The 16953-nt window shown below is 28.3% G+C and overlaps 1 protein-coding gene across 3 annotated transcripts; it reads left to right on the top strand.

The window, feature by feature from the left end:
- The first annotated feature begins 19 nt into the window (after positions 1–19).
- Positions 20–5114, top strand: Stam (signal transducing adaptor molecule). Of its 3 annotated transcripts, none has more exons than XM_083090623.1 (10): positions 20–430; positions 962–1122; positions 1202–1447; positions 1758–1833; positions 2025–2246; positions 2337–2435; positions 2556–2744; positions 2829–3055; positions 3145–3374; positions 3583–5114. In XM_083090623.1, the coding sequence occupies exons 1-10, from the start codon at positions 388–390 to the stop codon at positions 3698–3700; spliced, it is 1611 nt and encodes a 536-aa protein (XP_082946749.1). In that variant the 5' UTR covers positions 20–387; the 3' UTR covers positions 3701–5114. The 3 variants fall into 3 exon arrangements, with proteins under 3 accessions (XP_082946749.1, XP_082946748.1, XP_082946747.1); XM_083090622.1 differs by having other exon boundaries at positions 2316–2435; positions 3586–5114; XM_083090621.1 differs by having other exon boundaries at positions 2316–2435.
- The last annotated feature ends 11839 nt before the right edge of the window (positions 5115–16953 follow it).

The raw sequence follows: 16953 nt of genomic DNA, 5'->3' as shown, positions 1-16953 counted from the left end.
TATATCGATTCATATTTTTGTTGACCCATTAGCATACCAAATAATCTCCATTAAATTTACAGTCACTCTCAAATAAAGCGTCATGCCTTCCTAAATATAACAAATCCATTGCAGTTTCAACAGCTAATAGATATTCTCGAGCAAAGCAAAGCCGTATTCACGAATCAACGTCATCGCGCTCGACGCTCGAGTTTCGATAGGTATCGAGGGTTTTGGCAGATCCGAGAGCAAAGATGTCCGCCGATGCGATACAGAGAGATATTATCAGTCGGTCGGTCGGCCGTATTTGTGAGTAAATAGCAGCTGAATGCGCAGCACGAGTCTGTGACAGTGTGCTGAGTGTGCGAAGAGCGTAATCTTGTCGTTAGATCGAAAGGAGCCGCAAGGATGGGTCTCTTCCCGACTTCCTCGCCTTTCGACGCTGACGTCGGTGAGTAATGCTGTGACGGCTCGCTTTTCATCTGGTATGAATCACGAATGTCGCGCGAGAGCGGATCGTTCTCGTCGCTCTGGTTTAGATATTGCGAGTCTGAAATCATCGGGCCCGTCCTTCCTAGTCTACAAAGAATAAGCTCTCTGCAAGCGTCCGCATTAAACGCATTAAGCGGTTGTTGACATTTGACCTCCTCAGTTATGTTGGATTTTTAACGCTAACTCGCTAGCATTGTCCAGCACTTTGCACTTCGCATTCTTTACGCGGACGATTTCATGCACGAAATGAGATAATGATGATTTCGACAATGTTTGATGATAATTTGTTACTTGACGTTTCGATTAGCTATCATAATATGCTATTATATCGTTTGTTTTAATTATAATGTATGTTCCGATTATTTTTTTATCTTTGTATGCGTGTTGTGAATATAATTTTGTTAAGAAAGACTCGAAGCTATTCTTTAATTATGTATCTTTGAATACCTGTGACATTTTTTTATGCTTACTGTTGTTTGTATGGCCTCAGAAAAAGCAACTAATGAGAACAATGTAACAGAAGAATGGGGAAAGATAATGGATATCTGTGACAAAGTAGGCACCTCCAGTCAGAATGCTAAGGAATGTTTACGTTCCATTGTTAAGAGATTATACTGTCAAGATCCACATGTCGTCATGCAAGCTATAACAGTTAGTATATTGTCCTTTCTCCAAAAAACTTAATTTCTTAATATTCTGTCAAAATTCTGATTACTCACTTTTCATTTAGTTATTAGATGCTTGCGCCAGTAATTGTGGAAAGATTTTTCACTTGGAAATTGCGTCCAGAGATTTTGAAAATGATTTGAGAAAACTCATTAATCATCCTCAACCAAAAATAGTAGAGAAAATCAAAGCGCTTTTGAAGAAATGGGTAGAAGGAGATTTTAAAACAGATCCACAATTGAATCTGATACCAAGTTTATACAATAAACTCAAAAGTGAAGGCCATGACTTTTCTTCTGTCTCAGATACAGTAAGTTACTCTGCTGCAATAATGTTATTACATTTATTTCATTGATTATAGAGATGTAAATCATTTACTGCAATCAAATCATTTAGTGTAAAGTTAAGTATTGAATTGCTAGTTCAGACAGAACTGTATTATTTAAATGTCAGATAAGCTATCAGTTATTGATACTGCATGTTTTTCTTCTGAATTCTTGTATCATATCTTGTAGTTATTTTACAAGCCATTTTAAATAAATTTTGATTATAGAAACATGATTTATTATTATTTTGATATTTCTAAACTTTATCCTGTTTGTGTAAAATATTTTTTTTAGCCAAAACGTGCTAGTGCTCTGAGCAGAGATCCTAATGTAGTAACAAATTCACAAGAAGAAGCAGATATTGCGAAAGGTAATATATAATTTAATATTACTTTCTTTACAACTAATAAAAAATAAAAGTTTCAACTTTATTCCTATGATGATTTTATACACACACATACACACACATATATACACACATACATACATACACACACACACATATATATATATATATGTACACAGACATTTATTATATAGTTGATATTTTCTGTTAAATAGCAATACAACTTTCATTACAAGAAAATAAAGCACTACTCGTAAAGCATACTCAAAGCGCGTCATTGCATAGCTCGCCAGCTTCTAAAAAGAGTACTAGTTTATATCCAAGTGTGAATTCCGTGCTTGCATCTACAAGTACTTCGGAAGGTAGAAAAGTACGCGCTTTGTATGATTTTGAAGCTGCAGAAGATAACGAACTGACATTTTTAGCAGGAGAAATAAGTATGTATCAAAAATTACAATGCATGATAACAGATGAAATTTCTGTCAACTATGAATTCAATTTTTTAGTTAATATTTTGGACGATTCAGATCCAAATTGGTGGAAGGGTAGCAATCAAAGAGGCGAAGGGCTCTTTCCTTCTAATTTTGTTACTGCTGATTTATCTGTTGAACCAGAAGAATTTACTAGTAAGATATATGCTAAGATATATAATTTAATTAATTTTTTTTACTGTATTTTCTAAGATTAAATGTTTAACTTATTTATTGTCTGTGATTAAAACAATCTATGAATGTATTTATGTGCAGAATTAGAACATAGTAATAAGAAGTTAGTGCAATTTGCGGAAGAAGTAGAAGTAAAAATGGTAAAACGCGAGCCAGAAGTGGTAGAAGTTGAAATAGATGAAAAGAAAATGGATAGATTATTACATTTGTTTCACGAAGCTGACCCGCAATGTGATACATCCGATCCTCAGGAAATGCTTGATTTAGAAGGTAACTATAAATCTTAGTAAAAACATCAAATTAAAGAATGATATAAATATTTTCTATTATATTTCTGTTGATTGCACTTTGCAGAACAAGTTACTGCAATGGGGCCTCTGATCGACGCAGCTTTGGAGAAGGTAGATAGGCGGCATGCGCAGCTCACTCAATTAAGTTCTGATTTGGTCGACGCTCTTAATTTGTATCATACCTTGATGAGGGAACCCGCTCCTCCAACGCCGTCTGGTTATACTTTGCCCAAAATGCAACCACATATAAATCCTTATTCATTCCACAATCCGGGACCACCACCACCACATGTGAGTTCATAACTTAAAATAACGATATTAATGATACAATGTATCTTGACAGTAATACACATCTTGACATAACATATATCTTTCAATAGATGTTTAACGGTATGCCGCCTTCTCCATTCCCCGCCGGTTCAGGTCCGGTGGGGCCGTATAACACGAGTTTGCCGAACAACGAGTATATGGGTCCTACCAGTATACCAAGCATGACTTTGCCACAACATTTTCACGTTCAATCGGGACCTCATCAACATCCTCCTGGACATCCACAGGGGCCATCTCTGCCACCGCCCGATCAAACTAGCCTTTCTTATCAACCACAAGGGTAAGCTTAAGTTATTTTTCTTTTATGTTGCACAAAATTCACTGTAATAAAATGTAGCCATAAAAAACAGAATATTGTCAAATCATAACACTTCTTACACATAGATTACAATAGATAAATTAGATTTTATTAATAACATTAAACGTTATAAAAAAAACGTTTTCTCTTAATTTTTGTATACAAGAAATGAAAATTTAATGTTATATAGCAGATATCCATCTCAGAGTGGCCCAGCACCAGGGCCCTATGGTCCACCTGGGCCTACAGGACCGTCTGTAAACCAACAATCGCAATATGCTCCTCCAAATGGACAACACATGATGTAAAGCAAAATTATGCGTTACGCATTCATCTTGTACTCTAACTCAAGCTCTGTACAATATATATTATTATAATTATTTAAATAAACATACCCAAAGTAGCCAAAGATAATGGGTTTTTAATAAAAATTTTATGTTTAAATCTACATAGGCACTATTGTTTAAGTGCATATATGCGATTAGAAAAAGCAAAAGCAGAAAGTGACTTACATTGTCTACATCACATATATATTAGTTTTGTGATCATTAGATATTTATTGTTTAGACTGTTCAATTTTAGTTTATACATTCCTTTAGCCCGTTTGGTTTCTTTTATTATCTTATATATTTGACTTATTATTAAATGTTTTAATGTGCATTATATATATTTTAAATATAATTCTATTATATATATATATAAAGAAATTTAATTCTGCTACTTTGTTCCATGTTCAAGTTATAAACTTTATCATAAATTGTAAATTTCTTTTTAAATAATAAGTTTTAAAATAAATGACAAGTTTCGAAACTTGTATATGAATAAAAAGAATATTTTGTAGTTTTCTACTCTGCTATTAAATCTCGATGAAGTAATCGCCAAACGGGAACTGCGGTGTGATTACTAAAACACAAAATAATTAAAGAGATGTTACAATCAGAAAAAATGTTAAAACGCTTATAATTATCAAACAATGGTGGAAATGATTTTCGAAACAACTTTTGCAAGAAAGTGTCTCAATGGTCTAGTCTATCCGTTGTATACAATAAAACTAATTCCTATTAATTGTTAAAAAACAGCGAAACTGCGAGAAATTTTTTATGAATTGTTAATACATAATAGATATGCATAATGTTTGTATATTCATGAAACGTCCTACTTTTCTTGAATGTAACGAAAACAATCGATATTTTTATTGAGCTAATATTTAGACACATTACAATTTTTATGATGTGATATCTGTCACTTTTTAAGAATAGAAGGCATATTGAAACTGTCAAAACTTGTGGTTTTTAGTAAAAGCGATGTAATAAAGGAGGAGAAAAAAAGAACATGCAAAAGGGGTACACAATGGCAAAATGCGTGTAAAATTAATGCTTTAAATTCAAATGAAAGTTTAATTTAAAATATAATTTATGAGACAGAATATATATCGATATTGTTTTTAAGTCATATATTGTATAATATCCAAGCAAATAAAAACGGAAACGAGATAGAAATGAAAGGCGAGGAAAAATAAACAGATTTTATAGAGAATAACGCGATTTATGCTGTGTACGTTATGTTACCATTAAACTGGCTTTATTTATGTAATCTATTATCGCTTCATTACATTTTTACATTCTCATACAGATTTGTTTGACAAAAGAACTCTCGCGCGAAACATGTATATTATGTATAAAATAGCTTAAAAATACAACATTTTTCGAGATGTTGATTTAATTGGTTTTTTTTACTGATGTTATATTATCCCTTTATCTTCTATTAACGAAACTTTAAGGAAGCAAATATTAAAAAGAATATAATGAGAAAATTATTATTCTTAGCAAGAGATACTAAGTAATAAATATTAACTATTATCTGAAAAGCGTGAAAGTTTTAGAATCTAATTGTTATAATAAAAATATGATTTTATTATAAAAAAAAACATGATTGTCTTTAGAGTTTTTAACTTCTCTATGTATACAAGTTTTTTTAGAATTTTTTCAATTATAAAATTACTCTACATAATTTTACCGAACATTATTTCCTCCTGTAATTTTATAATAATGCTATATTTATAGCGATATATCATTTGTCATTCTTAACTAAACAACTTAATAACATATACCGTTGTTGTCAATTATAGACTATCGTTAATGAAAAATGTATTTTCCTCATTGATTTCTAAATCCTTTGTATCTATGTAAAAAAGTATTTAATAATTTCTCATTTTTTTTCGCTGCAGCTTGTTATTTTCTTGACCTTTTCTAATATTTTTACAGCAAGAATTGTTCCTTACAATAATTATTGATACTTGAGAATTATTTAAAATCTTATAATAAGTATGTAAGCATACATGGAAATAATATAGTTCCCCGTATTGAAAGATTTACGATCTATGGAACAATGAATTAATGATTAAAAAATCTCGCGAATAAATACCGTTATTAATCGTTTGTTTTCCTTATGCAACATGTGACATGCATCTGCACGCATCCGTGTGCATAAATTTTAATTAATTTTTATTCGCGTGCTTAAGATTTTTTCTTCATTTTTCTTTAACTTAATTAATATGTGAAATGTAATTGTTTTAAATACTTTGCGAAAATCGAGTTAGATATAAAAAGATAAAAAATCCAAGTCCACGCGTCTATTATAAGAAAATTATTTTGTAGAACAATATTATTTTAATTAAAATAAAAATAATAAAAAATAATGTTGTAAAAACTATGAAATAATTATTTTAATTTCTGTGAAAATAATGATCATACACAGAAAAAATTACGGCAAGAATAAAAAATAATATATATAATTATTAATAAAAGAAAGTGTTACATATATACTTTATAATCGAAAAAAATCTGTGCAAAAGTATTAATTTAATAAAATAACTATTGTATAAAATTTTAATTTTAATTAAAAAGCCATTTATATCATTTATATAATAATTAGAATGTCCTAAAAAAATACATGTTTATATAGCGTAAGAAAATATATGTTAAACACTATGAAAAGTAATTATATTCACTGCCACAATATATTTAATGCAACACAAAATAAATTCATATTGTGATATTTTGTTTTTTGAATTTCAAATTAATTGTTAACTTAGCGGTTATTTTTTGGTATTTTTTGGTATTTTAATATTTTTATTTTATTTTAGTCAATCTTACAATTTTTATCTTATTTCGCAATCTCAAACCGATCGAAAAATTGTATTTAGATAATTAAAAAAAATTTAATGTAAAGAAATACATTTAACTAAATAATAATACATTATATGCTGTAAAAATCAGATATTATGTATAAGAATTAATTTACTGCTGCTCCGAAATATTTAATACATTATTACATTTTATACATTTCATAGATTATTTTATAATATTTATTAAAAATTATTTATTGAATGTTCTGTATCTTGTATTTTAAATTAATATGGATAAAAGTAGATTATCAATACAAATAAAATTTAATTTATTAAAAAGACAAATTATTTTATTTTGATTAGAAAACTATTTGTGTAATTTAATTTAGTATTGTTACTTTATGTCTGACAAATGTTTTAATTTTTTGAAAGAATAAATTTAATTAACCTTAATAAATTAAGAATTTTTCTTTTGAATTAATAAATCAATATAAGATTTAATTACTTCGAATAATGTGGCGTTTTAATTTTTTGTTTTATTAAAATCACATGCAAATTTTCCTCGAAATGTAATAATTTGAAAGCAAAAAATAATAATAAATTATATCATTTTGATTATATAAAATCAAGAAAAATTTAATTTTTTAAATAAATTCAGATAAACCTATAGGATCATTAAGTGATTTTTAAATGATTAATTTACTAATCCAAATTTGTACTGAAATTAAATAATATATGTTTATAACATTTTACAATTAAATAATATATAACATTTAATAATTTGCTATTTAAATTTACTTATTAAGAATTTAATGTTAGTAACAAACTTATTAATTTCAGTTGTTTCTGATTTTATATAGGTCCTAATTGTAATACAGAGAGAGAGAGGTGCATTACATATATTTAAGCGATCAATTAATATTATATTAAACTGTGTGATAGCAAATTTTAACTACAAAAAATAGAAAAAAATTTATTTAATCCTTTTTATTATAAATAAAACAATTTCATGCAGAAAAACCTGATTGCTGTAATTTTCACATATTTTATTGTTTAATACAATATGTGGATATTGATAATAATCTTCTATATTACAATGATTAAAATGTTAATTTTAGTTTCTTTAGCAGCACCAAGATTTATTGTATTAAATTTTTTAAATTCTTGATTACTTTGATTATTGTATGTGTATATTCTTTTTATATTATAATCACTAATATTATATAGTGTACACGATCTTTTATGTATTCAAATTGATAAATAAATAATCTATGATCTGACATTAATAAATGATTTGTGAACAATTGCAAATAAGAATTTTCCAGGTAATTTTGCAAATATCTGTGCTTTATATAAGCTGGATCATATGAGCATCTAATAAATGAATAATAGCATATGCTTAACATCTAATGAATTATTCGTTGAAACATAAGACAATTTGTATGTAACCGCCTGTAATATAGTATAAATGTTTAATTATTCTAATTACTGATAATTATCCATCATAATTCAGTTGGAAAATATATTTTTTAATTAATATCATATATTTTTTATAATTGACGATGCTCTTTAAAAAAATATATGTATGTATGTATATATACATATATAGTAATTATAATTATATTATATAATTATTATAATTTTTTTTAAATCTACATATTCAGAAACCGTATCTATTGAATTATTTATTAATAATATAATTTTATTTTAATATTATATCATTTAATATTACGAATTATATATATTAGACGTTTGTTGTATTTTTCACTCTCGATTATTTTTGTTGCATGCATCACTTTTTTAGTAATCATTTATGATTGTTATATCATTTCATACATCAGATACTATACCAATAACCAATCGATTGTAGTTTCCTTATAACTGTTCTGCTGATAAGATCACTAGAATAATGACTAGACTCCCTTGGCAATGGCATTTCTCGGATTGACAATGGACCAAACAACCTTGGCATTAACATTCTAGATCCTTTGGTTTCGTTTTCATGCTAAGACTTCATGACTATCAATCATGATAACCAAGCCGCCGTAAAATAAGCAGTTGTGCGGTAAAGAAAAAAAAACAGTTATGCAGTAAAATAAGAAAAAAGAGATTCTAACTTTTACTCTTAATGTTATTTCTTATAAGTCTGCAATATCGTTCAGTATCAATTACTTTTATCAAGTATTTTTATGAAATATTTTTCTTCAAAAAAATCTTCTGATTACAGAATAAAATATACCTTATATGTAATATTATATGTACATAAATTTATTAATTGTAGAAGAAAATATATCTTATATGTACATAAATATTATATGTACATAAATTTATTAATTATCATTGATTAAATAGAAACAGCAGAAAATTTAACTTCTAATATTTTCATAAAAATTGTACGAAAAATTAATTTTAATTCCAAACTTATTTACAAAAATATATGATATATTAAATTATACATAATAATAAATAATTTTCCTTGACAATTTTCTTGTATGAATAAGAAAAAATAAATTCCAAGTTTTCGATCTCCAATCTTTATTATGGTAGAATTCCGTAGTCCTAGTTTGTCCTAGTTTGTCCTAGTAGTCCTAGTCCTCTCTTTGCTTAGCAAAATATTCTAATTATATTATTATTCTCGAATTGGAATTTTTCTATCAAGACAGTAGCTTGTTCACTACTTGTATTTGTGTGTATGTTCTCATATGTAGCTCAAGGCTAATATAATTATTTTTCTAGGTCTAGGATAAGCTCATCTTAAGTTGGATTCTTCCGAATGTATCTCGATAATCGAGATGATGAGCAGATTGGACTTGAGATCTTTTCGCGAACATCTAAATGACTTTATTATTAGTATAATATTTCTAATAAGAAATCGATACGTAAAAATACAGCAAATTAAATAAAATGAGAAATTAATTGCTACCAATTAATAGACATTCGATCAATCGCAGAATATTCTTAGCCTTTTAAATATTAAAATGTCTATTTACGGGATATTTACAGTGCATAAATTACAATCCAAGTATGCAAGGATTAACCTTTTAAGCAGTCAATTTAAATGCTAAGAAAATTTATATCTGCTGTTGGCGGGAGCAACCGATTAAGTACCCGTTAAAAGCTTTGATTATCTTATTTAAATGTAAATAATAAATTAAAGAGACTAATAAAATCAAGATATATCAAAATAAATTGCATGATACATGTAGACGTTGCAACAAAACTATTAATAATAATTCTTATTGACAAACTGTTAAAGGGAATGAAATCTTATTAATCTTCCTCTTTCTCTCTCTCTGTAAAATTATCCATAAAATTATCCCGTATAAAACAACTCTCGCATTTTAACAAAACTGCGCGAACAAGATTTTCTTTTATGCAAAAAATATTGCCTACGATAATTTATATCGTTAAGAAATTGAAATAAACTCACAATAGTGTGTCAAATTATTTTGGGATTATTGTTTTTCTCAAGCGAGCGCTTAGAACTATTTACAGGATGACCGATGGAATGTCTATTTTCACATAGATCGTATAGATATATATATATATACGGTCTGATAGAGAATGCAAGAGTTAAGGTATAGGAGGTTGAAGAAACTACGATTAGTTAATTGACGAAATTTATTTTTTCAATTAATAGATAGCATGTCGCGACGGTACTTTAATCGATGACGATTTATGGAGCGTGAAGGTAGAAATTTTGGAAAATGTGTCGAAAGGTATAAAAGACTGTATTTTGGACCGAAACAGAATGGTGATATATCGGATTACTCGAATACTCGGCAACTTCGAAATCAATAAGTCTGGGAACATTCCGATAGTTCGCGTGACACTTGCATATTTATTATTGTATTATTTCATTTTTTTTCGCATAATTTACCGTTATTGATTATAAGCCGCGTTAGCGAAATTATTGTTTCGAGTGCAGCATTAGCGGTACAAACCTCATCAATCTGTCGGGTCATTACATACACGGGTGAATTATGATGTTACTTTTCTATGAATAATTTTGTGATAGTTTCTCTGCATAGTTTTCACTATAAATTGATTTATTACAGAAATTAAGATTATAAGAAAAACAGGTATTATAGCAGTGTATTATACTATGTAAGAAAATGTATTATACTATGTATTTATGCTATGTAAGAAAAATATCTATATGTGAAAAGAGAAAAGGGAGAAGTCTTTTCAGTTTATTCCTTGTTAAGTAATATTTTACATTGTGCAATAGCTTTCCTTCATTTTCATGAAGCAATTTCGTTTTGACTTTAGCTAATAATTATGCAGACTACTAGCTAATAATTATGCAGATGTAAATTTTCAAATTTTGATAAATAAATTCCAATTTCGAAAGATCAGATCTCTATTGGCTAAATCGATTGCAAATTAAATAGTAGTGAAACGTAATACGGAAAAGAACGTGCATTTCACATTAGCAGTACATTTGATATTTAGCAGAGGTTGACCTCAGCGACCGCGCGAATCTGATGTGCGAATTTAGCTGCTAGTCTCTTGCGTAACATTGTAATCTTTAATTTTATTATTGTTGCCCATTTAAAGCATCGGCCATTCCAGTTTTTTATCTATGCATATGCATTTTGCATATACACAAATTATTTTTTTAATTACATATGATATTTTTGAAAGATTGCTAAATCTGCAAGACGATTGATGATAACGATCTACGAAAATATGTGATAAAAATCATGCCATACAAATGAAAAGTTTATTATTTATTATATGTAATATAAAAAAAAATAATAAATTTTGATATATTTTTTGTTATTATATAATGTTTGCGTTAAAAAAAGAATAAATTTGATCGACAATTTACAACTGTGATGATTTCCCTCTGTGATTTTGCATATTCTGCATTTTGCATAAAAAAATCAATTTTTATATTTTTATATTTTTTATATTTTTATAATGATATGAATGTGTGTGTGTATGTGTTTGTTAGCGCGCATATGTGCAGGAGGAATATATGTTTGTATGAAGGAAATTTTTTCTTCTTTGTCGAAATGGTTCATTTCTTATGCACACAAAATGTACTATCCAACTTTACAGCCTTGACAAATCTTGTGCCAGTTTAGATTGCTCCACGAGAGATCATCAAGCGACAGTCCAGATGTGGTTTTCGCAATAATTGTTTCTACTGTCCTCATTGCTTATGAGAAACATTCTCAATCTCGATATGGAAAAAATACACGAGAATAATAGTGCAAAAAATATCAATTGTTGTATAAATTGCAATTTTTAATTTTGTGATTTTTTTAGTTTTGTCTATTTGAAGCATTGACTAATCTGTTTTTTATTTTCAATACAAATATATAAACATTATAATATAATTTTCTCTAATTATATACAAATCACAAATATATTTTATAGAAATATATAAAAAGATATCATAAACTTTTATGTGGATGTGAGTAAAATATATATATATGACTCGATAAAACTCTTCTGGGAATTTTAATTAATTTTTTGTTTCTGAAAAATTGAGATATAAATACATTTAAATTTCAAAGTAAATAAACTAATAAAAATATAATGCATAAAAAAATTACAAGTAATGTATAAATACAATGATAAATTTTTCTTATTTATAATAATAGTGACGTTAAGCGATTATAATGATGAATATAATATTCTATTAATCTAGAGTAGATTCTAACACAAAAGTTTTTTATTCATCGATGAATTAATTTGGTAAGTTATGAAATTAATTATGTAGAATATACGTCTTATATTCGTCATTTCGCATATTTGCGATGATTGCACATTATGTTAATGAAAAATAACAGATTTGGCAATTCACGAGGAATTTTGTAAGAAGAAAACGATGAATCCTAGAATGCAAGCTTTCGTAATAATGCACTAGCAGAACCATGTTATATCGAGATACATGATAATTCACACCATTGTCTCGGGACAATGTTTATTGTCTGGATTTACGACTTTAGGAGCTAGGCGCATAATATTAACGGTCCAAATAACAACGCCATTAATTTTATGAAGGCAACTCTTCTACAATTATACACTTTTATTAGCGAACAAGTGATGAGATATTAAAATACGGAAACAGTATTCTTTCTCTTTCACATGAAGCAATTATATAAGATTTTTACGATGGCTTTTGTATAAAAATCAATATCATATTAATAGTCAATAAGAATAGAAATATAATGTCTGCAATGTTTGCAAAATTGCCGAACGCATTGAAATTTTCGATCAAACAGTAGAAGACAAAAAAGCGATATAACATTCAAGCGACATAGAAGATACAGTGTAACACAGTAAATCATTTCATCCTTGTTTACCTTGTTTACTTCGGCAACCAACAAGGATGAAGTGATACACTGTATCCTCTGTGTCACTTGCTGAAAAACGCCCTATATTATTCTAATAGCGTCATTTATTTTCTTTGATATTCGCACATTTGACTTTGATCGGATCTGAAAGCGATATGTTTTACGTATATGCGAGGATCATTGTATGAAAATATATTTACCTATGTGTTATATATGTGCTATTAATCTGGTAGCTTCGACAAATTCTTTGCGCTATGCCTGTGAATTAATCATAGATTTATGTGAAATAAAAAGAAAAAAATGTGACAAAGAACAAAATGTGTGACAAACAACTATCATTGACCAAACCGATCTTTTCTCAGACAATTAAAGTCGAAATATTTTTGTTATAAATTCTAGACTCGATATTTATTTATATTTTGATTCGCTCTGCTATTATTTCCTCTTTTGCTCTTTAATTAATAAGTTTTCTTTCAATTTTTTAAAAATTGTTGCTAAGTATTGTTTTGTAAAGTGATTATATATTATTATCGGATTTTCCAAAATTAATTGCTTTTACAACTTTTCATTAAAGCATAATGCTCATACTGCTTATAGATTTCTATTTAATGTAATAAATAATTTATAAGAGTAAAATTATAAAAATACATAAATATAAATATTTTCCATTTAAATATTTTTTATCTCATCAATCAATTTTATCGCGTCAATTCCGTCTTGTCTATTCTAATTTCTAATTTGCATTTTTCAGCTTCTAATTCTATATATTTAAGAATGCAAGAATTCTTCAAGGAACGTTAGCATTTAAATCTTTAAATCCAATTATCGAATATTTATATCGGATTTATATCGGAATTCGTTATGAGATGCGAAATAAATTTTATATGATTATCTTACTCGGGCATTGCTATTTTTATTTTGACGGAGAAGTCAGCCGGATGTATGGCCGATGAAATTTTTATGAAAAGCGCGATAAATCTCAAACGGAACTTGGCCCCGGTTTCTGCAAGCACTTTTCGTCTTACACGTCTGCATTTCGCATGATCTTTCGCAATGATTGCACGTTGCATTGTTCGGCCGGTCGCAAAGTGTTGTGCAAAGTTGTCACATGCTGTTTTAAACCGGGAAAATCGTTGACCAGAATATCAGCAACAGCATCGTTTGACATTTTTATTGCATCAACGAGATACAATTCACGTAAATGGCAATATCGTGCCGTACTCGTATTAATTATTACAATTGACTACGCATATAAGACGCATCGGCTTCCGCGCGTGTCAGACGCGAATAAAGCGTATTAAATTTATCGTACGCGCAAACTTGGCCATTAGCATTAATGTTGTTTATGCGCGCATGCTTGTATATTAAAAGGTATAAATTTCGTGAAACAAGGTCGTGTACGGAGAATCTCCGAAAGGTTCGCGCAGTCCGGTTGCCTTTAATCTAAATAAAGTATAGGCGACATTTAACAATACGATGGATGAAAATAAATGTTTTCTTAAATCGTGTGTATGTGCGAAATGCATCTTTTTAAATCGTATTCTCCGTTGAATAAATATTTCATTTGAATATGAAATATTTGAACATGTATGTAAAATCATATTTTAAATTGCATTTATCATTTTGTGAGTAACATACAAATAAATAATCTTCTCTCTTTTATGTACGTCTGATTAAACGGGTCTCGAGATACAGCGCGAGAAAAAATTATAAATTTAAACAAAGTAAAATATCTGATATTTTTCCTATAACGATTTGCTTTTTAAAATAATATTGATTTGATAAAGAATTCTTATTGGTAAATTAATTTTCTTTCTCACTTGGTTCTGTTATTTATTGCATTTATGATGAATTATATAGCCTTTTTACGATAAAAATATATTTTGTTTCTCATAGGGAATGTCATGCTTTACTTTTATTTTCGAAAAATTTTTCTTTCATAAATCAAAACTTTCATATTTTATTTTATTTATAATTAAAGAATCAACGAATCAAACATTAATTTATAAATATCGTGGTGTCAAAAACGAATCTTGAATCGAACTTCGAGATCACCGATGGCATCAAGGTCATCATTTCTATCGTTAATAGACATAGTCCATCGTATTATTTTAATCGCGTATTATTTTAATCTTTCATAATTCTCTAGTATTCAAAAAAGCAAATTTTTTATTCCTATGTTTCGATGCTTTCCAAGGATGATCCTCATTAACATTCTTAATCCATTCGAGATGTCGATGAACCATGGCAACATACAGCGGTTTATCATCTTGATTGTTACGCAATAGAGAGTGCAACCCACAAAGTCGCAAAAAGATATAATTTTTTATGTATATATTATACATTATTGTTATTTATAACTTAATATCATGTTTATTATTTTATTTAAATATTATAAAAATTTATGTTGTATAGCATTTCCTGATTTTTTGATAACTAGATATAATAGCAATTTTTGTAAAAAGAAATGTTATTTTTCATTCTAATTTTATTATCTATTGTTGTATTTTATACTTTGATTTTTTTGTACATTTAAGCGGAAGAGTTGCATCGAGTTCGAGTGATGTGATTTTACAATCGAAGAAAATCTTAAGCATTCCATTATTGGCACGCATCATCAATTGATGTTGCGACTATTACAAGCGCGCGTAACAGGTGTTCGAGAAGTTACCGGAGTTGGCAAAAGTGTTACATCAGCGAAAAGACGATGCGACCGTCGTAAATGGGATAGCACATGTAAAATACTCTTACAAATCAGGATTTACTAAAGCGTGAATCATAATCAAAACAATTTTTGATTTCAAATAAATCGCATTTCAAAAAACATAATATTATCCAATTAATTGTCTTGCAATTTTCTGTGATTTTCTATTTAACAGATAATTTTATAAAATTATTGTATAATAAAATAACAGATACGAAAGTTCTATTATAGAGGAAGAGAAAGAGAGAAGATATTCATCCTTAATATCTTTGGATATATTCTTCTAAATATAATAAGAAAGAGAGGGGAAAAGAGAGAGAGAGAACCGCAATATTTAAATAGATTAATATCATTATTTCCTTGCTACATGTATATATTTGTAGCCATTATCTTTCCACTTTTATGATTATGTCCAAACGTCAATTAACAATATGTATAAATACATTGAAAAATTATATTATAATAATTATAAAAAAAGATACACTAATATTAAATTTACATTGTCATTGTAATAAAGAAAAATATTCGAAATTACAATACATTACAAAATTAATTATGATAACATTATACAATAAAAGTAATCTTCCTCTCTCTCTTTCTTTCTATTGAAGAAACTTATCTTTAGTTGAGAATTTAAAAAGTACTGAGTTATATAATAAATTTATCTTGTATAATCTTAATCGCGCTATGATGTAGCTTCGACATTTTTGTTCGAGTCTGCAAAACCATATACCATTATTATCGTTGTTGCAATAATATTATTTTTATAAGAATATCCAATTATGTAATGCGAGAGAAATTAGACATAAATAGACAAATTCACACATTTAATGTATGTAAGTCATTTATAATTGTAACTCATACAAAATTAATTAATGTAAATAGATTACGATATTTTATGTCTCATTTGTATGACAATTAGCATCGCTATAATATTGATACCACAAATATTATCGTTATTTATTATCGCTACTACGACATGTCTATGTCAATTTCCTTCGTAAAGAGACTTAGATTTCGCCAGTCTGACACAACCGGAACCTCCTCCACTTTTCCACCGAGGACCGTGGAAATACCGAGAATGAAACCTCTCGCTGGATCCTAACCGCGAGTTGCAGCACGGATGACATTGACTATCCTATTACTTGTCTACAGTTACCACTTGGTGAAAGTTGACGATGCGCATCTTCAAGGTCGTCGTTGGAGCGACCATTTTTATTCACAGATGACATTTTCTGAAATTCGGTCTTCTAAAATTTTCATCTTACCATGAGATGAATTACCAAAAGTGGTAACGTAATCTTTTCTTCCTAAAATAACTGTACACGCAGTAAGACAGTATAGGTAATATTCTGAGCGACGTGCGAAAAGAACAAGCGGCGTCTTAATTGCCGGGAACGTTAATTGCTCCATTGTGCA

The sequence above is a fragment of the Camponotus vicinus genome, unplaced genomic scaffold, assembly GCF_025532165.1.
Source record: "Camponotus vicinus isolate PSW18456_S1 unplaced genomic scaffold, iyCamVici1.0 SCAF_2, whole genome shotgun sequence".
Lineage (NCBI taxonomy): Eukaryota > Metazoa > Arthropoda > Insecta > Hymenoptera > Formicidae > Camponotus > Camponotus vicinus.
The sequence above is the reverse complement of the archived record's forward strand: the minus strand, read 5'-3'. Positions and strand labels throughout refer to the sequence as shown.

What these genes read in the sequence shown, in the direction of transcription:
- Stam (XM_083090621.1), top strand. Translation starts at nt 388, where the DNA reads ATGGGTCTCTTCCCGACTTCCTCGCCTTTCGACGCTGACGTCG. An exon ending in GCCTTTCGACGCTGACGTCG is followed by an intron (nt 431 to 961) that starts GTGAGTAATGCT and finishes GTATGGCCTCAG; the next exon opens with AAAAAGCAACTAATGAGAAC. An exon ending in TCGTCATGCAAGCTATAACA is followed by an intron (nt 1,123 to 1,201) that starts GTTAGTATATTG and finishes CTTTTCATTTAG; the next exon opens with TTATTAGATGCTTGCGCCAG.